Below are 26,623 nucleotides of genomic sequence, written 5' to 3' on the forward strand. Positions count from 1 at the left end.
GAGTTTGTGTAAATGAATGTTCAGATTGGAGAGGGGTTGGAAGTGGGGTAACCCAGGAGTTTGTTTTTGGTATGTATAAATGATTTGCACTTGCGCATAAGGAGCGTAATCTCACAATTTGTGGATGACACATGAGTAGGGGTTTGATATACAGCAAGGAGAATAGTAAAAGACTTCAGGAGGACATAGGCAGGTTGGCAGAATGTCAGAGGTAATTTAATGTGGATAAATACTTGCAGGGAAAATATTTACTGGGCTGTGGGGAAAGAGCAGGGGAATGGGACTAATTGGATAGCTCTTTCAAAGAGCCAGCACAGGAATGATGACCTCCTCCTGTACTGCACCTATGATAAGCTTTGGGTAATAAATTGTGAGAGGAAAAACAAGGAATATATCTATGAGCTCAATGGAAAGATGCTGAAGGGTGTGGATGGAGTGACCTAGAGCTTTCTGCATAATCCCTGAAAGTACGAATGCAGATAAATAACTCCACAGAAAGGCATTTTGGGTTTTATAAACAGGGGCATAAAGTACAAGAGGAAGTAATGATAAGTTTGTACATGGTAATGGTTAGGCCACAGTTAGAGTACTATTTGCAGTTTTGGGCACTCGATATAGCAAGAACATTAAAGCCATAGAGAGCATTCAGCACAGATTCACCTTGCTGAAGCCAGGGATGGGAAACTATAGTCATGAGGAGAGACTTCAGATATTTGGACTATTTCCACTGAAGCAGAGAAGGAAGGCTAAGATGAGATTTAATAAAGGTTTTTTAAAATGATGAAGGGATTTGATAGATTAAATAGGGGAAGACTATGTTCTTTATTGAGGAGGCGCGACAGGAACACAGTAGGAGCACACAGCACTGTGGGAGAACCTTCACCACACACGGACTGCAGCGGTTCAAGAAGGCGGCTCACCACCACCTTCTCAAGGGCAATTAGGGATGGGCAATAAATGCCGGCCTTGCCCATGGCATCCACATCCCATGAACAAATAAAAAAAAAAGGAAGGATATCAATTATCACTGACTGTAAGGAGAGATGATAGGAGAAATTTCTTTATGCAAAGAGTTTTTGGAGCATGGATTGCTTTGTCATGGGTAGTAGTTGAGACAGAGACTGCTGCATCTTTTAAGAGAAAATAGACAAATATTTGAAACAAAGGAAGATACAGGGCTGTGTGAAAAGCATGGGACAGTGGGACTAGTTTTGGATTGCTCCAGCAAAAAGCCAACACGAGTACAATGGCCGTAAACTTTTTTGGTTCTATTTGCATGGTATAATATGTTTAAGTGCTTGTAAAAGAATGTGCCCTTTAAAAATTCAGTGGTGGCTTAGTAATGGAGCCAAGCATTGGGTGGGTGGGGGGGTCACAGTGGAGCCATGAAACATGATTTGGTGGGGCTGCAAGGCCCCTCGTGGTTGGTACAAGGTCAATCACTATATCACTAGGAAAAGCAAACATGACGGGTAGGATATGGCCCCAGGCCCAAAATTGAGTAGCCACAAATCAGTCGGGTTAGTGAGGGGCGCTTGCAAATGGGCAGGAGGGTCTCAGGTGCCCTGCTTATCAGGTGAAAAACTGAAAATCGGGTATTAAACAGGGGAAATGTACCTGAAAACTGAGTTTTTAAAAAAAATGGTGGGCAGATTTGGGCTACGCACACCACAGCATCACTAATGGTGGGAGGCCTGTAATCACCATCTTTGAGCACAGCACCAGCCCGCGTCTTGCACCACAGCACCACCTAGTAGTCAAAAAGCTGCAATTACAATATTACACAATGTTGACATAAAGATTTTCTATTTTAAAATTGCTAACACGTTACTAAGGGTTTTTTTTTCCATCATAAATGACATAAAAGGGTGACAGAAAATGGTGTCTACAGGAAGTAAGGTTTCTGGAAAGAAACATGTGCCACATGCATATATAATGTCAGCCTCGGCTCACTGGTAGCACTCTCGCCTCTGAGTCAGAAGATCATAGGTTTAAGCCCCACTCCAGAGACTTGAGCACATAATCTAGGCTGACACTCCAGTGCAGTACTGAGGGAGTCATTGTCAGAGGTGTGACTTAAGGGTAAATTGTAAAAAGATCCCATGGCATTATTCAAAGAAGAGCAGAGGAGTTCTCCCAGTGTCCTGGCCAGCATTTATCTAAATATAAATATACCTAAAACAGATGAACAGGTCATTTATCACATTGCTGTTTGTGGGAGCTTGCTGTGCGCAAATTGGCTACCGTGTTTCCTACATTGCAATAGTGACTACACTTCAAAAGTACTTAATTGGCTGCAAAGCGCTTTGGAACGTCCTATGGTCATGAAAGGTGCTACATAAATGCAAGTCTTTCTTTTGTTAATTTGTAGATAGATATCATTGTTTTATGCCATTGATATTAAGTTCATTGCATTTGGGCAAAAATTAGTTTCTGGACTTTGAAAAGTATTTTTCAGTCAGGATAGGCAGTAACTTCATAAACTATGTATGGGAATGTACACGCTTAGAAAATGTGTGTGATTGTACAGCGAAAGATCTCATAGAATATCTATAAGAACATAAGTAACCTAGTAACAATTTCAGGCAGGAGAAGACCTTCGGTTCATCTAGCCCACCTATCCACAGTATTCCCTTGATGCATTTCCAATAACACTGAATCCCATTTATTGACAAAAACCTGTCTTAATTCCTTCTTGAAACCCAGTAATGTTTCTTGTTGCACCACCTGTGCCGGTAATCTGTTCTGTATCCTTAATCATACAGTGGCTTCATAAGAAATACGTGAATAATCAGAAAATATGTGAATGTAAACCTATATGTGCAATAGCTTTACAAAATATATCAATGTATAATAGCTTCATAATATATATGTATAAATGTAAAAAAATAAAAGGGATGTACTGTCAGTTCCACAAATATGTTTTCTTTTAACAAAATACTCAAAACTATGTAATTGTCTTTTTCTAGATGGGAAGGTCAGGGTGAAAATGAAGTGGGGAGGTGTAAGGAAACAGGCCAAGCCCACATAAAGGTTGATCCCAAGTACTACCGACCCACTGAAGTGGTAAGAACATTTAAAAATTAATTGACAACTAACCTGGTTCTGTTCATGTGAATTGCTTCATTTGACTGTTTGTTTCTGAAATTACCTGTTAAGTCATCTAAGATTGTCATTTTGTTCCAGAAATCCTATGGGTCATTGGGTGGTGTTAGAAGCATTTCTAAAAGTTAGGAATATACCTTCATTAATACTCCCACTTCTAAAATATATTATTTGGCGATTTATTCTTGTTTCTGACTATTAAAGTTGTTGCAGCCCATTTCTTGCGCCTCTTTGGGTATGTATTGGTGGCACGATTGTCCCTTGTTTATGGTTCTGTTAATTCTTTGAGATCATTTCATCAAAATTTTGCATTGATCAATTTACTTTTCTGAGTTGAATTCCACAAGAGATTGCTGACTGGGTAACTTGAGCCATATTTATACTTTTTTGTATCAAGTCCACAAAAAGCTGGACAAATCCAATCTGGTCAACTATCTTCCCAACAACCTACTCCCAGTCATCAGCAAACTGATGGAAGGATTGATCAACAGTGCTATCAAGCGCCACTTGCCTGCACACTGATGCTCAGTTTATGTTCCACCACAACCACTCAGCTCCAAACCTCATTATAGTGTTGGTCCAAACATAGACGCAAGAGCTGAATTCCAAAGGTGAGGTGAGAATGACTGTCCTTAACATCAAGGCAGCATTTGACCGAGTGTGGCACCTCAGAGCCCTAGTAAAACTGAAGTCAATGGGGATTAGGAGAAAAACTCTCCAGTGGCTGGAGCCATACCTCGCACAAAGGAAGATAGTTGTGGTTGTTGGAAGCCAATCATCTCATTCCCAGGAGATTGCTTCATAATTTCCTCAGGGCAGCATCCTAGGCCCAACTACCTTCAGCTGCTTAATCAATGACCTTCCCTCCGTCATAAGGTCAGAGTGGGGCTTTTCGCTGTTGATCGCACAAATGTTCATCTTCATTCACAATTCCTCATAACTAAGCAGTCCATGCCCGCATGCAGCAAGACCTGGACAACATCCAGGTTTGGGCTGATAACATTTGCACTACACAAGTGTCAGGCAGTGACCAACTCCAAGAGGAGAGAGCCAGGACATGCTCTATATTCAGGATGGAACAGTAACATTAGGGAGAGAGCCAAGTGCATTCTGCCAGGCTTTGAACTTTCGATAGAAATGAAAACATTAGTTGTTATTGTAAGCGACACCTGACATCAGTTGCCAGCCTCAGTGCTCGCACTCCCAATGCAAGAATCTAAACTCAGCACTGCACTGTCAGTCTGGGTTCTTTGCCTGTGGGGAACTGCCCCAATATGATTATAATTTAGTGGTACTCACTTTTAGGTCTCTGCAGTGTACATCAACCTGCTGCCCCTCAGCCAAGAAAGCCAACAGGTGACTTGTTCCCAAACATTAGAGTGGCTAAGGTTACTCCAATGCCATTGTTGTATTTACCTGGCCAGCGTAAGTGAGGTTCACTGAACCATGCTGCTTCACTCAATAATAAGATTACTACAGATAAGAAAGACTATTCAGCCCATATTTGTTCATCCATCATGTCAGCCAGGTTGTACTCCTGCATACAAAAGAGCTCTGGTTTCCTTAAATTTAGAGGCCCTCTGCAATCTGTAGTCATGCATGTTACATTATGCATATGAGCTTAGGGTCTCTGTATTCTGGAGGCAACTGGGGCACCCAGTATGTGCACACTCTGTTTCACTTGGCTGCATATACTTTACAGCTATTTACTAGAGTCAGCCTACTGGCCTGAGGGGTTGAAGTGGTGCCAGTAAGTAGGTATAGGGTATTTCAATGTGAATCATGATCTTATGACTTGATTAGATCTTGAGGAATGTTCTCAGCTTGACATGTTGTACAGAACTGTGACAGCTACTCTTTACTATGCTTTTCATACCAAATTTATGCTACAGGGCATAAACCTATTGTGCAAATGATAGTTCAATATAGACATATGTAACTAGCTGCTGGGAGGCTGGTAGATATGATCCAAGCAACTCACCTGCTTTTTCTGCTTTGTTTTCCCTCTGCCACAACTTCTCACCCCCCGCCCCCCCCCACCACCCCTCCCCCACCACCAGAGGAACACCTAGGTTCCGCCAGTGACTGTTAACTGATAGCAAAAATATTCTTGTAAAGAAATCGTTGGTGCCAATCCATGTCCTCTGTAGCACAATAGATCGATAAACCAATGTGCTAAGAAACTTGAATGGAACCTGGTGAGTGATATAAATGGTGCTTTTGAAGTTGAACTGAATCATTAGAAAAGGAATGTTGCAATTGCAGTGCCAGAACATGGCGGGTCGGAGGTGGCAATAGCTCGAGTATCAGAGCAGTTATAGTGCAGTATAACTGCGGCCAAATCAGCATGAGTTCAGTATTTGTCATCTGCTTTGAGATTGTGATGAGGAAGTGGTCTCATATGTCTTTAGCTTCACGCTGGCTACCATCTGCAAAGCCATTTTGGGCCACTTAGAGTGTCTTTAAAAGCTGGTTTCATATTGATGTTTGGTCACTGGATTTCACATCCAGGGCCTCTCACAGCCAATGATCAGGTGAAGGTAAAACTGCTAGATCTTGTTACACAAGACCTGATTTTCACTGGATCTTAGTACCTATCAATTGCCATTAAAAGCGCTGTACTAGCAGAGTTTTGGAGGAACTCAGGTTTACAGAGGGTGGGAGATGGGAACCCGGCCAAGACAGCATTGGAATAGTTGAGTCTGAAGGTAACAAAGGCATGGATGAGGGTTTCAGCAACAGATGAGCTGAGGCAGGAGCGAAGATGGATGAAGTTATGGAGGTGCAAGTAGGAGGTGCCTGGTGATGGAGAGGTTATGGGGTTGGAAACTCAGCTCAGGGTCAATAGGATGCCAAGGTTACGAACAGTCTGTGTCAGCCTGAGACAGTGGCCAGGTAGGGGGATAAATCGGTGGTTTGTCGGAATGGAGTTTGTGGCAGGGGCCGAAGATAATGGCTTCGATTTTCTCAATGTTTAATTGGAGGAAATTAATCCAGGATTGGATGTCAGACAAGCAGTGTGACAACACAGAGGCACTGGAGGGGTCGAGAGAGGTAGAGTTGGGTATTGTCAGCATAAGTGTGGAACCTGAGGTCATGCCTTCGGATGATGTCGCCGAGGGGCAGCATGTAGATGGGAAATAGGAAGGGGTCACGGATAGATCCTCAGGAGGCTCCAGAGGTAATGGTGCAGGGGCAGGAAGAGAAGCCATTTCAGGAGATTTTCTGGCTACAGGTGGAAAGGTAAGGGTTAAACCAAGCGAGAGCAATGCCACTCAGCTGGACGATGGAGGAGAGGCGTTGGAGGAGGGTGGTGTGGTCAACCGTGTCAAAGGCTGTAGAGGGGTCGAGAAAGATGAGGAGGGATAGTTTACCACGGTCACAGTCACAGAGGATGTCATTTGTGAGTTTGATTAAGGCTGTAGCAGGGACGGAAACCTGATTGGAGTAGATCAAACATATGCGACAACACCCTCTACTGTCATCAATCTCTTTAGAAATTAGTAGTTATGATGTTTCTCTGTTCATTTAACAGAGAGATCACTGATAGTTTTAGCCCAAATATCTGTACATATTATGCAATGTGATATTGTTCTGAAATAACACGTAGGCTGACAACACCCTATCTATCTCAACCCCTCCACTGCCTCTGTGTTGTCAGACTGCTTGTCTGACGTGTTTTATGAATAGAGGCACAGAGTACAAAAGCAGGGAAGTTATGCTAAACCTTTATAAAACACTGGTTAGGCCTCAGCTGGATTATTATGTTCAATTCTGGGCACCGCACTTTAGGAAGGATGTCAAGGCCTTAGAGAGGGTGCAGAAGAGGTTTACTAGAATGGTACCAGGGATGAGGGATTTAAGTTATGTGGAAAGACTGGAGAAGCTGGGGTTGTTCTCCTTAGAACAGAGAAAATTAAGGGGAGATTTGATAGAGGTGTTCAAAATCATGAATGGTTTTGATAGAGTTAATAAGGAGAAACTGTTTCCAGTGGCAGAAGGGTCGGTAACCAGAGGACACAGATTTACGGTGATTGGCAAAAGAGCCAGAGGCGACATGAGGAAACATTTTTTTACCCAGCGAGTTATGATCTGGAATGCACTGCCTGAAAGTGTGGTGGAAGCAGATTCAATAGTAACTTTCAAAAGGGAATTGGATAAATACTTGAAGGGAAATAATTTACAGGGCTGTGGGGAAAAAAGCAGGGGAGTGGGACTAAATAGACAGCTCTTTCAAGAAGCCGGCACGGGCACAATGGGCCGAATGGCCTCCTTCCCTCCTTCTCTGCTGTACCATACTATGATACTATGAAAAGTCCCCATTGATTGATTGAAAGAGGTTAATTGAAACAGTTAATTATTTGGTGCAACACATAAAAATCTATTGTTACCTTTAATTATTCTTTTACTAACAATCAAAAACTCTTTGATTTGTGTTGAATTCCCTACCAATGATGTGTGTGTACGAGAGAGAAAAATAGAGTGGGTGAAAATTGGAGGTGGCAACAGCCCCTGTATTTCTTTTGTTTTGTGCTGCTGCTCACTGTACAGTATGTCAGGGTACACAATTACAATTTGATAGAGTTCACTAAGGAACAAGAGACTCCGTCTGGGTCCAAAAGTGTTCTGCACCACAACAGCATCGTACCAGCCGCTACTACGTTTCTCAAACACAATGAAATGCTGAATACAGGGACTAGATTACATTTTGAACAACAATTCAGGAACTATAAGGCTGTGTAAAATAGATGAAATGTAGAAGTAAATGGAAAGTTTGAGGTCAAGCCCACGCAAAGTTTCTACCTGTAGGAATTTGTAGATGGTCAGCCAAAACTAAAGACCCAGATTATAATCTGGGTTTATCATTCATGCAGGGTCCACCAACAGCAAACTAACAAAGAGTGTTGTTATGTATGCTTTTATACAGGGATGATAGATGTGATTTATTCTGCTGGCTCCCATGTCACTCGGCTCAAGAACAATGGAGCTCTGCGCATTGCAGCATCTGAATGTCAGTGCTCCTCGAATGTTAAAAAGTTAAGAGCTTCCACTGGCTATATGCAACCAGTGCAAAGTTGAATCATAGAATGATACAGCACAGAAGGAGGCCATTCAGTAGAGCTTGAAGTCGTGTGAAAGTACCTCCTAGAGGGGGTCTCAAATCTCCCGTATAAATACCCAAAATACATGACACAATTTCTTTTGGTGCGAAGCTGAAACCACTTTATATTGACAAACTGTGTCATATCACTGGCCTATTAATGTACATTTCCAATCTTTTCAATATCTAGAAGTCTAATAAATGATTCTTCCCCCTCTCCTCCGTTTGCTTGTTTAATTAAGTTTTATATTGATTCCAGTTGTTCTGCTGTGGATTTTTCATCTCTTTTTGCAGTGGTCATGTTTTTAATCTATTCACAAGAAAAACTGATGCTGATGTATGACAGGACAGTTCCAGTACCTTTGGCAGAAACTGAGGATGCATCGTCTGTTAAAAGTACAGTACTACTGCAATTAGAATTCAAGTTTTTAAAAAATCCAGTGTTGTCCAGACATACTTGTGGTTGTGTTGCAGTGTTATCGTTTTTGTTTCCAAGTCTATAAATTGTTTAAAAGGATTGTGCTTCTCAATCTTGTGCCTTCACTTACTGTTTAGATCCAATCGGCACTCACTTAAGCAGTGCAGTTGGTTTAAGGGGTTTCCATACTTGGGAATGTAATAATACTGTTTTACAGCCACAAATATGTCTGGCCAATGTTGCATTTTCAGAATGCAGTGTGTAATTGCAATAATAAATCTGGCACATGGCACAACTTTAGTGACCTCACAGACAGACAGTGCAGCTACTGTTTAATAAGAGATTTCTTATACTGAATGAGAGGCAGTCCATAGTTGGTTGTTTTTATTAGTGGATTGTATTTATCATTTCTGCTTATTTTTGGCCAAGTTTAGAGATTACCTGGTGAATAGTTGGGATGTCCAGTAGGGTCATTTTGCCATAATCACGAGAGCACGGGCAGGAAAAAGCCATGTTTGGTCAGGAGGGTGGAATTTTTCATATTTACTGCAGTTAATCGGCGCTGGAATTGCCCGATTAATTGAAACAGTAAAGTTTATGTTTTCAGTGATGCACGCTGTTGAAAGGTTGTTGGGGTGGGGGGGTAGTTAAGAGGTGGTTGTTGGGGTTTATTTTATGATGCAACAGAGATGATTATGTAAATTGCTCCCCCTGCAAAACAAGAATTGCTAGAAATAACTATAGTTATCAACAAAAAATACAGAATGTAAGAAATTTAACAAACTAAAACCTCCCAATTTATTTTCTCATCTATGCTACATACCATTCTTCAGTGAAGAGGGTGAGTAACAGATAATCCCATGCCTTTTCTCAACATAGAAAGGTTACAGCACGGAAGGAGGCCATTTGGCCCATCGAATCCGTGCTGATTGTATGCAAGAGCAATCCAGCTAGTCCCACTGCCCCGCCCTCTCCCCATAGCCCTGCAAATTTTTTCCTTTCAAGTACTTATCAAGTTACCTTTTGAAGGCCATGATTGAATCTGCCTCCACCACCCCCTCGGGCAGTGCATTCCAGATCCTAACCACTCGCTGTGTAAAAAGGTTTTTCCTCATTTCACCTTTGGTTCTTTTGCCAGTCACCTTAAACCTATGTCCTCTGGTCCTTGACCCTTCCGCCAATGGGAACAGTTTCACTCTATCTACTCTGTCTGGACCCATCATGATTTTGAATAACTCTATCAAATCTCCTCATAACTGTCTGTGCTCCAAGGAGAACAACCCCAGCTTCTCCAGTCTATCCACGCAACTAAAGTCTAAAGTCCCTCATCCCTGGAATGATTCTAGTACATCTCTTCTGCACCCTTTCTAAGGCCGTCACATCTTTCCTGAAGTGCGGTGCCCAGAACTGGACACAATACTCCAGTTGTGGCCGAACCTGTGTTTTATAAAGGTTCATCATGACTTCCATACTTTTGCACTCTATGCCTCTATTTATAAAGCCCAGGATCCCGTATGCTTTTTTAACCGCTTTCTCAACCTGCCCTGCCACCTTCGACGATTTGTGCACATATACCCCCAGATCTCTCTGTTCCTGTACCCCTTTTAGAATTGTGCCCTCTAGTTTATATTGCCTCTCCTCGTTCTTCCTACCAAATGCTGCTGTGTAATCATCCACAAGTAAGTGTGCAGCAGCAGCCATGACGATTTTACTTTTTATCCCTCCTCCATGGGAAGAAGTATCTGGCATCCTACTCAATGCTAACATCAGCTAAAATGTGGACAATTATGGGTGCCGAGGAGATGATCCAAGTCCTATGACCCCATGTTACCAACATGGAGCTCAAATAGTCAGTTTTGAAAGGGAGCAGAGCAAGAGGTTCATACCAAAATTAGAAGCTCATAGCATTCAACACAAAATTGGTTTCTAATGTGAAATCATTTTGTCAGTTTAATTTTTTTTTTCTTTTCATTTCTGGTAAGCTTCCTGTACTGTAGGCCTTGTTTATTCAAGAAGACAAGTCTACACCTGAGCCACGGCTGACACCTAAAATGTACCTTTTCATTCTAAAAAGAAACTTGCATTTCAATTCAGAATGCGCTACCAGAGCCGTGAAACTGGATGCAATCTGAATTTGCTCAGAATGAATACTGCATGATTCTCCCTGGGACAGGGGTGATAATGGGAATGATGCCAAAAATACTTTTGGTTAGCAATGAGTTAAGTCAGGTGGTGGAGGGTAGTTGTGACCATGTAAAAGGAGAATCGTGGTGAACTGCTCTTTATATCTGCATTTAAGGTTTGTAATGAAATCTTAAATATGTAGAGTATAAAGAACATTTGTGGTTCTGTTACAAATAGCAAACAGAGGAAGTCTCCTTATGATGAGATATTGAGTAGGAGTGGTAGGTGAGCACATAATCTAGGCTGACACTTTAATGCAGCATTGAGGGATTATTACACTGTCGTAGGTGCCACAGCCCACAGTCTGAACTCTGTAATCACTCACCTGAGCCTCTGCTATTACTTGACACATTCCCACTGTTTACAGCTAAAACCGCTTAAACACCGTTTAATCCCTGAACAAAGCAAAACTGAACATAGGATAAGGATAACCCCTGGAAGAGATTACAGTACAGCTTTTGTTCTGTTGCAAAGCTTGTTAGGTAAAGTCAATCTGAAAAGCTTTTTATAGTCAGCGAGCCGCTGTCATTAAGCCAGACAGGTTCAGGCAACATTCTACACTGTATTTTTATCCCTTCTAATTGTGCCAAATTGTATGTGTTTTGGTATTTTCAGAAATCTCTTTTTGTTCAGGAGGGAAAGTTATTGGCATAAGAACCTAGCACAACACGATTATGCCATTTTTTTTTTCCTTTCTGTAAAAGTTTCCAAAGTCCCAATTGATTCCCAACTTCCTCAGTGTAGACATGTCAACTCATTCCTTTAAAATGAATATTTGCAAGGTGTGCAGGTTCTTTCCTCGTACGTTTTTTTAAAAAATTCTGTTAGTTTAAGGAGTGCATAAAGGGAACAGTTGTCTTGTCCCTGGCATGTTAAGAAACTCCTATGATACCAGCGACATTCCTTAATATACAGAGCTGTATGTATGTTACATTCTTGTCTTCTGACCTATTCTACTCCGAAAGATTCTGCTGTATTTCCAACTTACAAAATGAGAATGAAGTTTTCTAAGCTATGTTCATCTATAACTTTGAATATAACTAAATATGAGATGATTATTTCTCAGAGGTCATTTGTTTTTTTCTGAAGGGTTCAATTTCCTTCCACTCTGGTAGAGAGCTATTACTCCCAAAGACTTTTGGCAGCTTTATGGAAATGACTATCTTCCTAAACAGGATGCTCTCCAGCTCATGTATAGACACTGAAAAAACACTAATCTACAGTAATAATGTTACTCAAATGTCAGGAGTAGCTTATCTGCTGTAATGGTAAACTTAAATGATGAAAACAATTTTAATTAAAGATAATTTTAAAATTCAGCTTGCTGCCTTGTCCTTTGCCATTCTTTCTCTATTTCTTTAAATGTGACTTTTTAACTTTATTTTTTTTTAACTATTCCAGCTTTTCCACCTTTAAAAGTAATTTTAAAGTCTTGTCCCAACCTGTATCCCATCACTTATTTTTTTAGGTGAGACCAACCGTAAAGAATAAATTGGCTATATTTGGCAAATGAAAATAGCTCTAAAATCCATTATAATAACATCAAGAAGTAGATGCATCAAAAGTGTGACCAGTCAGTCTCTGATGAGTTTTTACTCATCAAAATACGTGATTGGCAACAAACAAGCATGCTCATTCGTGCAGATTCCTTCGTCCCACCATTGTCAGCCATCCCTTCAGCTGCCTCGGCCCGAAGCTCTTGAATTCCCTCCTTAAACCTCTCCGCCTCTCTACCTCTCTCTCCTCCTTTAAGACGCTCCTTATAACCCACCTTTTTGACCAAGCTTTTGGTCACCTGGCCTAATATCTCCTTATGTGTTTTTTTTTGTCTGATAACGCTCCTGTGAAGCACCTTGGGATGTTTTACTATGTCAAAGGTGCTATATAAATGCAAGTTGTTGTTGTTGTCCCCAGTGTAATAGTGCAGTAGAATGAGTAAATTCATCAGTTGTTCCTTAAGAGTTAATAGCTAATCATGCAACCACGTGGACTGCATGGTAGTGCAACTGTAAGGTAGATATTGGCACATGCATGTGAATCCCCATACAGCGAGTTCTTAATCTCAACATGCTGCTGTGGGGAGGTGTGAATCAGAGTAAAAGGGGAGGGAAAATTGGAAGCCCTGGTTCATGTACCTCCTAATGTCCACTTAAATTCAGCAGGACCTCCATATCCCTCGGTTTTCTGCCGATCAGCAAGCTGCTTGGCAGCGCTCATTTAGTGCTGGCAGCTCGCCAATTTTATTTTACAGAGCCCCGACCATGAAAATGGCGCAGGTCTCTGGTGACCTACATCGGCCAGGCGATAGGCTTGACCCCTTTGTCTCTGATGTAGATATAAAAGTGCAGATCTTCTGCTGCTGGATATCGCTCGCGCATTTATCTATCATATTATGCAGAATATCATTGCTACGGGAACATTATCTATTATTTTGAATCCTTAAATTCAGTAGTGGACTCTTGAAAATTAGACACTGAATTCCAATTTTCAGATTTTTAAATCCAACATTGGATCTGTCCACATAAATGTAAACAGCTGACTCTATTTGCATAAGAGTCAACTGTAGGAAGGATGTGTCAATAGGTACTACAAGCATTATGGTGAACATTTGCCAGCTTTCTCAAATTCTGTAGAATGTCCCAAGTTGCATGCACCACCATCTAGAGGGGCACTGAGCTGAAACAGAGCATTCTTCATGAGGAAGACGAGGAATATTAGACTGACTCAGAGCAGAATTGTTTGTATTGGGCCAGAAATTGCTTTCAAAATAACGGCGCTCACCGTTATAAATGGCAAAATCGAAGAGCAAGTTCTGGCAATGACACATGCGCAGTCAAATGCGGAAATCTGGAACTTGCTCTTCCTGGTTTGCCGGCGATCTGACAGCTTCGCCTTGAGGGGATATCGCCAGCTGCAATCAATGGAATCAACGGACCAGCGCCAACTTGCTCTTCTGCCCAGCTGGAAACTAACTAATCTCGCCACAAAACAGATATGCTCAGTTTTTAAAGTCTAAACTAAGTTTTAACAGCACGGTAAGTCTTAATGACTGCCAAACAACCTCTCTGGCACTGGAAATTAACTTTTAAAAATGTGGAGTCTCGTTACATCTGATTTTAATAGTTTTTGGACATTGAAAAGAAATTTTTTTTAATTAAAAAATTATTTTTAAAATTTTTCCTTCTGTCTCTTTTATCTCAGTCTTTTACTCTCATCCTCTCTTTATTTTGCTTTCCCTATGTCATTTTGTAATACCTTATTGGGCGCATCCAGGTTTTTAGTTAGAGGTGTTTGTCTGTGAACTGCACTTCCTGGTTCTCACAGCGTAGCTTGCTTCAAGCTGATTGGTTGAGGGGCCTTAGCGATCCTTTCACCTCTCAGCCCGGGAAAGAACGCTGATGTTATTTGAACTCACAGTTCAAGGAAGTTGCCACCAAGAAGAACGCGGTAACATAGTGGGTGAATTTAAATCTAATGAATGACAAGCACTGCTGGTTCACCGCACAGAGCAATTTGCGGGCCATTGAGTTATTACTAAAGGCCCCTGAGGCGCTTCACTTGACCTTTTACAAAACACAAATATATAAATTTACATAAATCAAAGATGTTATTTGATTCAAATAACATTGTTAGAACCATCACCAAAATAAATATACAGTTACATTTGATGCAACTTTGACACCAGGGTTATAAAAGAGTTCTTTAGCCATTACCACTGAAAAACAGTAGTTTTCATAATGTACTAAGAACTTAAACACTCCTTGCAAACAATGCAGGTACAAGCAACACCTTGAGGTCAATCTATATCAAAAGAGACTGTGTCTGTCATAAAGACTCACTATTTTCTGGCCCCAATCGAACTTGTTCCACATACAGCACTATAATGACAGTTGTACATTGTACCATGCTTTAGCAGGAACACACCATTTTGGTGGAATTGTTAGAGTTATTTCTCTCTTTTAATAAATGTATCAAGAGATTGCACTGTTTGATATAGTGTTAGAACTAAACATTTCTTTATATTTAAAAAAAAAATCCCAAATCATTCTTTAGAGCTGCAGGAATCCATTCCATGGCGCATAAGCAATCTGCATGTGTTCTGTAGAACCTGAACCCTGTATGAGATTTTGGCACTCCACTGATTAATTATATTCATTAATCCAAACACTCTTGACAACAAGAAGAGGTTAGCCAGTAACGGATTGAAATTATCTCCAAATTCCACCATTTAGTGCTTCAGTCAGCATAAGGAGACTATGACTGGAAATGTGACCTGCATGAATGAATACTGTGCTTTTCCTCTGGCTCAAATTTCCTGAGAACTCTGACATGAAGTAACGTTTTTAGCTAAAGTAAGCATTTTATCCCATTGATAAAGTGAACTGACAAATTAGAGGCGGGGGACAGTCAGTAAACTTGCATGGCTGTTTACATGTAAAAAATTCTGTCAGGTGGGTGGTTGGTGTATGTTGAACTGGATTAACGTACGAAAGCAAAATACTGTGGATGCTGGAAATCTAAAATAAAAATAGGAAATGCTGGCAGGTCGGGCAGCAGCTGTGAAGAGAGAAACAGGGTTAACATTTCGGGACAGTGACCTTCTGATGCAGATCTTCTCCAGCATTTTCTATTTAATGTATGAGGAGTCATTCTTATCTTAACACTGTAATTGTAGTGTAGTCATTTATTAACCTATCTTTCCTATCAATATGAGTATTAAATACAATATGCAATATATCTCCACCACATCTAGTTTCGTATAGATGACACATGTCATTAATCTATATGTTATTTACAAGCTAAGTCATCTAGGGTGAAACCACTTTGGTAAATGTTTCATCGTGGACTTACGGTGCTGTCAATAAACTGAGTGAGTTTGTTCTTGTGGTGTCCATCTCAGTCCCCCATCATGTTACTGTGTGTGAAACACTACAGTGTGTGTGTTATCCTGTCACAATAAAAGAGATAATATCCATACACAAAATACCTCTATTACACGTATGTATAAGTGATGAATCCTTTCCACTTACTAGGCGGAGTATCGTAAATCGACCAGCAAGATCTGGAGATTTGCAACTCACAGCATATCTCTTGAACTTGCTGGCCGATTTGCACCTTAATAACGGCGCGCATTGTTAAAATGGCGTTGTTTTTCCACCAAGATCTGGCCACCAAGATCTCCCTCTCTTTCCCTCCTCTCCCTTGCTCCCTCTCTCTCTGAATCTGTGTGCATATGTCAATTTAAATGGGCTAGATTTCTCACCCATTCACTACGAATAGGCGGGAGATCCACCCCTTACTTTTGTGTCTGTGTGTGTTGAAAAACTTGCATATAGAACGTCCTCGCTGCATAACTTTTCGGCTCCCTTTTGGTAGGACCACCAGGTGAAACTGGACGATTGTGAATGGCACACGATCCGTCCAGTTGTGACCCAAAAGAGCAATCGGGATCCTATGGAGGTCAGAGGACCCCGATTTGCATTGTAAAAGGGCCTACCGACTGAATCAGGCGAGTGCTCCGGCCGCCCAGCAGTAGGACCTTCTGAAGATGGCGTTGGCCAGATCAGAAAAGGGGCAGTAAACTTTTCTCTACCATTTTTGGGGCACTACTGCCCCGTTTCTGCCCAATGGTGACAATGAAAATCTTGGTGACTGTCTAATTATTGTTGTTTTATGTTCAATGATCATTCTCCTTCATAAGGATAATAATCACTTGTCGGTTAACCATGCCCATTACCAGACAAACTGGTGCAGTGAGGTACACTGTTCCCCTACCTCCTGGAACTCAAATCCAGCCCAAACTTGCAGATGAGCTGTGGACCCCAGCCCGTTACTTCTTTCTCCCATTTTTTCCTTCTCTTGACCCCTCTCCTGTCTCCCCTCCTTCCTATCACCTAATCATGCCATCTTTCATTTGTCCTTTCTCAAGTATTTTGCCCCCGCTAATCCCTGCCCCCGCCCATCACTACTCTTCAAACCTTCCTGTTGCCATTCCAGGCTTGAATCTCCCTTGGATAAGCCCACAGCTTCTCTCTGCAAAGAGCCCATCAAGGCACCTGACACTGCCTCCTTACAAGCAGCAACCCCAACTGCCCTATCTTCCTAATTCACTGACCTTCCCACCCAGCGCACCTACTGGGAGCTAGTTTCGCTAATCTCCTTCCCGCCCATTCACCCACCCACCACTGTCCCCTTGGACTCTTGACAGTGGTTCAAGAATCACTGCCCCCCTGCATTTCTCTCTGAAATGTCTGTTCTCTCACAAACAAGAATCCTGCCATCCTCACAGGTGGCAACACCTTGCCCCTTACTGAAGATTCCCCACTCTGACTTTACTTGCCGCCATCTGTCCCACCCAAATTATCATGAGGCTAGTGTGGCTCTTATCACCAAATCACATCTTGGTCTCTCTTCCCTACCCCTGTGGTACCTTATTCTCCTTCACGCAGTCGGCAAGCAAACTGACCGTGGCACCATGGTACAGGAAGCCATTCAAGCGGGGGGAGTTAGTGGGAATGTAGTGGTAGTAGGAGACAGTACGGTCAGGGGGATAGACACAGTTCTCTGCAGCCGAGAACGAGAGTCCAGAAGGCTGTGTTGCCTGCCCAGTGCCAGGGTTCAGGACATCTGCTCTGGGCTGGAGAGGAACTTGCAGTGGGAGGGGAAGGATCCAGTTGTCATGGTCCACGTAGGTACCAACGACTTAGGTAGGACGAGGGAAGAGTTTCTGCTTAAGGAGTATGAGCAGCAAGGGGCTAAATTAAAAAGCAGAACCTCAAATGTAATAATCTCTGGATTATTACCTGAGCCACAAGCAAATTGACACAGGGTAAATAAGATTAGAGAGTTAAATTCGTGGCTCAAAGATTGGTGTGGGAGAAATGGGTTTCGATTCCTGGGGCACTGGCACCAGTACTGAGGAAAGTGGGAGCTGTACTGTTGGGACGGGCTTCACCTGAATCGTGTGGGGCCAGTGTTCTGGTGAATCCTATAACTAGGTCGGTAGAGAAGGCTTTAAACTAAATAGCGGGGGCGAGGGATCAAGCAAGGGAAGATGTGATAAATTAAAGAAAGAAGAGAAGGCAAGAGAACAAGGTAGCAATAAGGGAAATGATAATCAGAAAGTGGCAGGAAGGGACAGAGCATGCAAACTTAAGAGTGCGCCAGCAGATAAGGCTAGAAGTTGCAAAAATAGTACAAAGCCTTTAGTGCTGTCTTTTTATCTGAATGTGCATAGCATTCATAACAAAATGGATGAATTGACAGCTCAAATAGAAATAAATATGTACGCTCTGATAGCCATTACAGAGACATGGCTGCAAGATGACAAAGGCTGGAACCTGAATATTCCAGGGTACTTGACATTTCGGAAGGACAGGAAGCCAGGAAAAGGTGGAGGGGTAGCTCTGTTAATTAAGGCTGACATGAGTATAATAGAGAGAAATGACCTTAGTTCTAAAGACGAAGATGTAGAATCAGTTTGGGTAGAGATAAGAAATAGTAAAGGCAAGAAGTCACTTGTGGGAGTAGTTTATAGGCCCCCTAACAGTAACCACACTGTAGGACAGGGTATACAGGAAGAAATAATGGGGGCTTGTGAGGAAGGAACAGCGATAATCATGGGTGATTTTAATCTACATATAGATTGGAAGAATCTGATTGACAAAGGTAGCCTGGAAGATGAGTTCATAGAATGCTTTCGGGACAGTTTCTTAGAGCAGCACATTCTAGAGTCAACCAGAGAGCAGGCTATTCTAGATCTGGTAATGTGTAATGAGACAGGATTAATTAATGACCTCATTGTAAAGGAGCCTCTAGGTAGCAGTGATCACAATATGATTGAATTTCGCATTCAGTTTGAGGGAGAGAAAAGTGAGTCTAAGACTAGTGTTTTAAACTTAAATAAGGGCAATTATGAGGGCTTGAAGATAGAGCTGGCTAAAGTGAACTGGGAAAAGTAGGTTAAGGGATAGGTCAGTAGAGATGCAGTGGCAGACATTTCTAATGAGATATTTCATAACACTCAGCAAAGATACATTCCAGTGAGAAAGAAAGACTCTAGGGGAAGGATGTACCATCCGTGGCTAACTAAGGAAGTTAAAGATAGTATCAAATTGAAAGAAAAAGCATACAATTCCGCGAAGATTAGTGGCAGGTCAGAAGATTGGACAGAATATGAAAAACAGCAAAGAATGACTAAAAGAATAATAAGGATGGAGAAATTAGAGTACAAGAGAAAGCTAGCTAGAAATATAAAACCAGATAGTAAGAGTTTCTACGGGTATTTAAAAAGGAAAAGAGTAAGTAAAGTGAACGTTGGTCTCCAGAGAGTGAGTCTGGGAAATTAATAATGGAGAATAAGGAAATGGTGGATGAATTGAACAGATATTTTGCATCCATCTTCACTGTAGAGGATACAAATAACATGCCAGAAATAATTGTGAATCAAGAGGTGAAAGGGAGGGAGGAACTTAAAACATTTACAGTCACCAGGGAAACGGTTCTGAAAAAAATATTAGAACTAAAAGCTGACAAGTCCCCAGGTCCTGACGGACTTCATCCTAGGGTCTTAAAAGAAGTGGCTGCAGAGATAGTAGATGCATTGGTATTAATTTTCCAAAATTCCCTAGATTCTGGAAGGATCCCATCAGATTGGAAAATAGCAAATGTAACTCCTCTATTCAAGAAAGGAGGGAGACAGAAAGCAGGAAACTACAGGCCAGTTAGCTTAACATCTGTGATAGGGGAAATGCTAGAATCAATTATTAAGGAGTTTATAGCAGGGCACTTAGAAAATCTCCATGCAATCGGGCAGAGTCAACACAGCTTTGTGAGAGGGAAATCGTTTTTGACTAATTTATTAGAGTTCTTTGAGGAAGTAACAAGCAACGTGGATAAAGGGGATCCTGTGGATGTGGTGTACTTGGATTTCCAGAAGGCATTTGACAAGGTGCCACATCAAAGGCTACTACACAAAATAAGAGCTCATGGTGCAGGGGGTAACATATTAGCACGGATAAAGGATTGGTTAGCTAACAGGAAACAGAACGTAGGCATAAATGGGTCATTTTCAGGTTGGCAAGATGTAACGAGTGGAGTGCCACAGGGATCAGTGCTTGGGCCTCAACTATTTACAATCTATATCAATGACTTGGATGAAGGGACCGAATGTATGGTTGCTAAATTTGCTGATGACACAAAGGTAGGTAGGAAAGTAAGTTGTGAAGAGGACATAAGGAGTCTGCAAAGGAATATAGATAGGTTAAGATTAAATTTGTCAGATGGAGTATAATGTGGGAAAATGTGAACTTGTCCACTTTGGCAGGGGGAATAGAAAAGCAGTATATTATTTAAATGGAGAGAGATTGCAGAACTCTGAGGTACAGAGGGACCTAGGTGTTCCAGTACATGAATCACAAAAAGTTAGTACGCAGGTACAGCAAGTGATTAGGAAAGCAAATGGAATGTCGTCATTTATTGCAAGGGGAATGGAATATAAAAGTAGAGATGTTTTGCTACAGTTGTACAGGGCATTGGTGAGACCACATCTAGAATACTGTGTGTAGTTTTGGTCTCCTTATTTAAGAAAGGACATAATTGCTTTGGAGGCGGTTCAGAGAAGGTTCACTCGACTGATTCCTAGGATGAGGGTCTTATCTTATGAGGAAAGGTTGGACATGTTGGGCCTGTATACATTGGAGTTTAGAAGAATGAGAGATGATCTTATTGAAACATATAAGATCCTGAGGGGACTTGAAGGGGTAGATGTTGAGAGGATGTTTCCCCTTGTAGGAGAGACTGGAACTAGAGGCCACAGTTTAAAAATAAGTGGTCTCCCATTTAAGACGGAGATGAGGAGAATTTTTTTCTCTCAGAGGGTCGTGAGTCTGTGGAACTCCCTTCCCCAGAGAGCGGTGGAGGCAGGGTCATTGAAGATTTTTAAGACTGAGTTAGATAGATTGCTGGACCACATCAAGCACTATCTACCGAAACTGCTCACTACTCCAGGATCATCCCAGAGAGCAAACCGGCTTTTTTCTACCATCAACCTTCTCCTTTCATTCCCTCCCCAAGCTCATCTTGTCTATGAGACCCACCTCCCACTACCTTGATCCACACCCATTAAACTGCTGACCACCCAACGTCCCTTCCTGGCCTTCTTTCTAACTGACAATGTAAACTGCTCCCTCTCTTTAGGTACTAACCCCCTCCATTTCAAAACCACCATCATCAACCCCTCCTCAAAAAACACTCCCTCGACTCCACTGTTCTTTCAAACTAACACCACATCTCCAACCTCCCTTTCCTCTCCAGAGTCCTTGAGTGTATTTTCATCTCCCACATCTGTGTCCATCTTTCCCGTAAACCCATGTTTGAATCTCTGTAATCAGGTTTTTGCCTTTGCCACAGCCCTGCCCCTGAAATGGCCCTAATCAAAGTCACAGATGACATCTTTTGAGACTCGAACTATGCTGCACTATCCCTCCTCATCCCTCTCGACTTCTCTGCTGCCTTTGACATGGCCAACTACAGCATCCTCCTCCAATGCCCCTCCCCTGTTGTCCAGCTCAGTGGGTCTGCCCTTGCTTGGTTCCACTCTTATCTATCTGACCGTAGCCAGAGAATCTCCAGCAATGACTTATTTTCCCACCCTCACACAATTACATAGGAATTGCTAGATGAAAACAGACCACGGTCCATCTAGTTCGTCTTCTACCATCCTGGTAGTCACATGATACAATAATAATGGAGTTGTTGACTAATCATGGCAATCAGTCTCTATCAATTAGTCTACAACAGACCCAGACATGAAACGAGGAAAACCCCAGTGGTGGAGAGTTTTGGGAACCATAGTTCGAAAGTCACCTGTTCCTCCCAAGCATGCGACACTTACCACATGCCATGTCTCAAATTACTCATAAACTGTATCCCAAAATGTTATTTTCTGAATGCCCCCCTTCTCTCCCCGAAATAAGTTAAATATGCCCCAGAGACACCCTCCCCCCCACCCCCGGCGACTGGCGCACTATAAAAACACTTGCCCCTTTTTTCTTGAAGGGTATTGGTGTACTGTTCCGACCCTATGCTGGGTCCCTCTGAGAGTTGGGAATGTGGAACTTCCCACGTGGGCAGTCCCCAGCCCTGAAAGGAACTCAGCGTCTGTCTCTGACAAGGCCAAACAGAAATTCCTGTGCAAGACGAGTACATTCCCGCCCTCCTGGTGCACTCCTACCTAAATTTGGAAGTGTGCCAGAATTTATCTGCTCCATAAAGTTTCAATCAATGTACCTATTAATTTGCGCAAATCATCAGTAGCCGGTCGTGTTCTGATTTAGGATTTAGCCACCAATGAGACTAAGAACAGACCTTCCAAACCTCCAAGTCCACAAAGTTCAAATAGGAGAAAACTGCAAATAAGAAATAAACGCAAGCAGGACTGAGGTTCTTGGGTTTAGGATCCTCTCGGCAGCTGTTCGGACGCCCTGGTTGTAGGAGATGCTCTTTTGAGATTGAGGCAAATTTTTGGGGCAGGGTAAAGAGAGCTCCACCTTACATCTGGCAGTGTTTGATGCCTGAAATGGGAAGGTATATTATTCCCTAGCACTGACGAACTTCATCTGGATTAAATCAAAGTAAAAGGCTTGTTTAACATTATCTCTTGAATCTCCTCATAGTATGGTACAGCACAGGAGGAGGCCATTCGGCCCGTCCTGCCTGTGCTGGATCTTTGAAAGAGCTATCCAATTAGTCCCATTCCCCTGCTCTTTCCCCATACCCCTGTACATTTTTTTCCCTTCAAGTATTTATCCAATTCCCTTTTAAAAGTTACTATTGAATCTGCTTCCACCACCCTTTCAGGCAGTGCATTCCAGATCATTATATCTCACTGCGTAAAAAATGTTTCCTCATGTCGCCCCTGGTTCTTTTGCCAATCACCTTAAATCTGTGTCCTCTGGTTACCAACCCTTTTGCCACTGGAACATATTTTCCTTATTTACTCTATCAAAAAGGGGTCAAGGACAGAATCTATTTGGCTAGAGTTAAGGAATAATAGAGGTGCCATTACACCACTGGGAGTATTCTGTAGGCCACCGTCTAGTGGGAAGGATATAGAGGAGCAAATTTGCAGGGAAATTACAGAGAGGTGCAAAAGCCATAGAGTAGTGATAACCGGGGGATTTCAACTATCCTAATAGAGACTGGGTTAGTAATAATATAAGGGGCAAAGATGGGGAGGAATTTTTGAAATGTGTTCAGGATAACTTTCTCGACCAGTACGTTTCCGGCCCAACGAGGAAGGAGGCATTGCTGGACTTGGTTCCAGGGAATGAGACGGGCCAAGTGGAACAAGTGTCAGTGGGAGAGCATTTAGGGAGCAGCGATCATAGTATCATAAGGTTTAGAATAGCTATGGAAAAGGACACGGACCACTCTAAAGTAAAAATACTCAATTGGAGGAGGGCCAATTTCAGTGGGATGAGAACAGATCTGGCCCGGGTAAATTGGAATCAAAGATTGGCAGGCAAAACTGTAATTGAACAGTGGGCGGCCTTTAAAGAGGAGATGATTCAGGTACAGACAAGGTACATTCCTATGAGGGGGAAAGGTAGGGCAACTAAAGCCAGAGCTCCCTGGATGACAAAGGAGATAGAGAATAAGATGAAGCGGAAAAAAGCGGCATATGACAGGAGTCAGGTTGAAAACACAAGTGAGAACCAGGCAGAATATAGAAAGTTCAGAGGGGAAGTGAAAAAGGAAATAAGAGGGGCAAAGAGAGAGTATGAGAATAGACTAGCGACCAACATAAAAGGGAATCCAAAAGTCTTCTACAGACATGTTAACAGTAAACGGGTAATAAGAGGAGGGGTGCTGCTAATTAGGGACCATAAAGGAGATCTGCTCATAGAGGCAGTTGGCATGGCTGAGATAGTAAATGAGTACTTTGCATCGGTCTTTACCAACGAAGAAGATGCTGCCAGAGTCTCGGTAAAGGAAGATATAGTTAAGATACTGGATGGGCCAAAAATTGAGAAAGAAGAGGTACTAGAAAGACTAGCTGTACTTAAAATAGATAAGTCACCTGGTCCGGATGGGATGCACCCTAGGATGCTGAGGGAAGTAAGGGGGGAAATTGCGGAGGTACTGGTCACAATCTTCCAGACATCCTTAGATACAGGGGTGGTGCCAGAGGACTGGAGAATTGCAAATGTTGCAACCTTGTTCAAAAAAGGATTTGTTAAAGGCAAATCGTGTTTAACCAACTTGATAGAGTTTTTTGATGAGGTAACAGAGTGGGTGGATGAGGACAATGCAGTTGCTGTAGTGTATATGGATTTTAAAAAAGCGTTTAATAAAGTGCCACATGGCAGGCTTGCTATAAAGATTGCAGCCCATGGAATAAAGGGGACAATAGCAACATGGATACAGAATTGGCTAAATGACAGGAAACAGAGAGTAATGGTGAGCGGTTGTTTTTCAGACTGGAGGAAGATATGCAGTGGTGTTCCCCAGGGGCCGGTGCTGGGACCACTGCTTTTCTTGATATATATTGATGACTTGGACTTGGGAGTAAAGGGCACAATTTCAAAATTTGCGGATGACACAAAACTTGGAAGGGTAGTAAACAGTGAGGAGGATAGCGATAGACTTCAAGAGGATAAAAACACTCTGGTGGCATGGGCGGACACGTGGCATATGAAGTTTAGCGCAGAAAAATGCGAGGTGATGCATTTCGGTAGGAAAAATGAGGAGAGGCAATATAAACTAGAGGGCACAATTCTAAAAGAGGTGGAGGAACATAGGGATTTGGGGATGTATGTGCATAAATCATTGAAGGTGGCAGGGCAGGCTGAAGAAGTGGTTAAAAAACCATACGTGGTCCTGGGCTTTATAAATATAGAAGCATAGAGTACAAAAGCAAGGAAGTCATGATGAACCTTTATAAAACACTGGTTCGGCCACAACTGGAGTATTGTGTCCAGTTCTGGGCACCGCACTAGGAAGGATGTGAAGGCCTTAGAGAGGGTGCAGAGGAGATTTACTAGAATGATTTCAGGGATGAGGGACTTAAATTACGTGGATAGACTGGAGAGGCTGGGATTTTTCTGCTTGGAACAGAGAAGGTTGAGAGGAGATTTGATGGAGGTATTCAAAATCATGATGGGTCTAAACAGAGTAGATAGAGAGAAACTGTTCCCATTGGCAGAAGGGTCAAGAGCCAGAGGGCATAGAGTTACGGTGATTGACAAAAGAACCAAAGGTGACATGAAGAAAAACTTTTTACACAGCGAGTGGTTAGGATCTGGAATGCACTGCCTGAGGGGGTGGTGGAGGCAGATTCAATCATGGCCTTCAAAAGGGAACTGGATAAGTACTTGAAACGAAAAAATGTCAGAGCTAAGGGGATAGGGCGGGACAGTGGGACTAGCTGGATTGCTCATGCATAGAGCCGACAAGGACTCGATGGGCCGAATGGCCGCCTTCTGTGCTGTAACCTTCTATGATTCTAAAACCGTTCATAATTTTGAAAACTTCTATCAAATCTTACCTTAACCTTCTTTGTTCTAAGGAGAACAACTCAACTTCTCCAGTCTCTCCACATAACTGAAGTCCCTCATCCCTGGTACCATTCTGGTAAATCTCTTCTGCACCCTCTCTAAGGCCTTGACATCCTTCCTAAAGTGTGGTGCCCAGAATTGAACACAAAACTCCAACTGAGGCCTAACCAGTGTTTTATAAAAAAATAGCATTAAATCCTTACTTTTGTACTTAATGCCTATTATTAAAGCCCAGGATAACATATGCTTTAGTAACAGCCTTCTCAACTAGTCCTGCCACCTTCAAAGATTTGTGTACATACATCCCCAGGTCTCTCTGTTCCTGCACTGACTTTAAAATTGTACCATTTAGTTTATATTGGCTCTCCTCATTCTTCCTGCTAAAATGTATCACTTCACACTTCTATACGCTTAATTTCATCTACCACGTGTCTGCCCATTTCACCAGTCTGTCTATGTCCTCCTGAAGACCGTTACTATCCTCCACGTTGTTTACTACATATCCGCGTTTCATGTCGTCTGCAAACTTTGAAATTATACCCTTTATACCCAAGTCCAGATCATGAATATATTTCAAGAAGAGCAGTGATCCTAATACCTGTCCCTGGGGAACATCACTGTACACTTCCCACCAGTCTGAAAAACAACCGTTCACCACTACTCTGTCCCTTAGCCAATTTTGTATCCACTCTGCCACTGTCCCTTTAATCCCATAGGCTTTAATTTTGCTAACAAGTCTATTATGTGGTACTTTATCAAAATGCCTTTTGAAAGCCCATACACAAAAACATCAACTGCGCTACCCTCATCAACCCTCTCTGTTACTTCATCAAAGAACTCAATCAGGTTAGTCAAACATGATTTTCCTTTAACAAATCCGTGCTGACTTTCATTTATTAGCCCATACTTTCCCAAGTGCCAATTAATTTTGTCCTGGATTACTGTCTCTAAAGGTTCCCTCACCACCACCATTAGGCTAACTGACCTGTAATTGCTAGGTTTATCCCTCCCTCCTTTTTTTGAACAGGGGTTTAACATTTGCAACCCTCCAGTCCTCTGGTACTGTCCCCATATTTAAAGAGGATTGGAAGATTGTGGCCAGAGCATCCACAATTTCCACCCTTACTTCCCTCAGTAACCTCGGATACATCACACCTGGACCGGGTGATTTTTCTACTTTGAGTACTGCCAATCTTTTAAGTACCTCCTCTTTATGTATTTTATCCTATCCACTATCGTTGCTACCTCCTCCTTTAC

At 42.2% G+C, this 26,623-nt stretch overlaps 1 protein-coding gene across 1 annotated transcript in view; it reads left to right on the top strand.

The window, feature by feature from the left end:
• gmds (GDP-mannose 4,6-dehydratase) overlaps positions 1–26,623 on the top strand; it is a 726,937-nt gene that overhangs the window by 648,284 nt on the left and 52,030 nt on the right. Inside the window, exon 12 of the mRNA XM_067995743.1 lies at positions 2,970–3,066. Coding sequence (XP_067851844.1) covers positions 2,970–3,066 — 97 coding nt within the window. The remainder of the gene's footprint in view (positions 1–2,969; positions 3,067–26,623) is intronic.

The sequence above is a fragment of the Heptranchias perlo genome, chromosome 2 (assembly GCF_035084215.1).
Source record: "Heptranchias perlo isolate sHepPer1 chromosome 2, sHepPer1.hap1, whole genome shotgun sequence".
NCBI lineage: Eukaryota > Metazoa > Chordata > Chondrichthyes > Hexanchiformes > Hexanchidae > Heptranchias > Heptranchias perlo.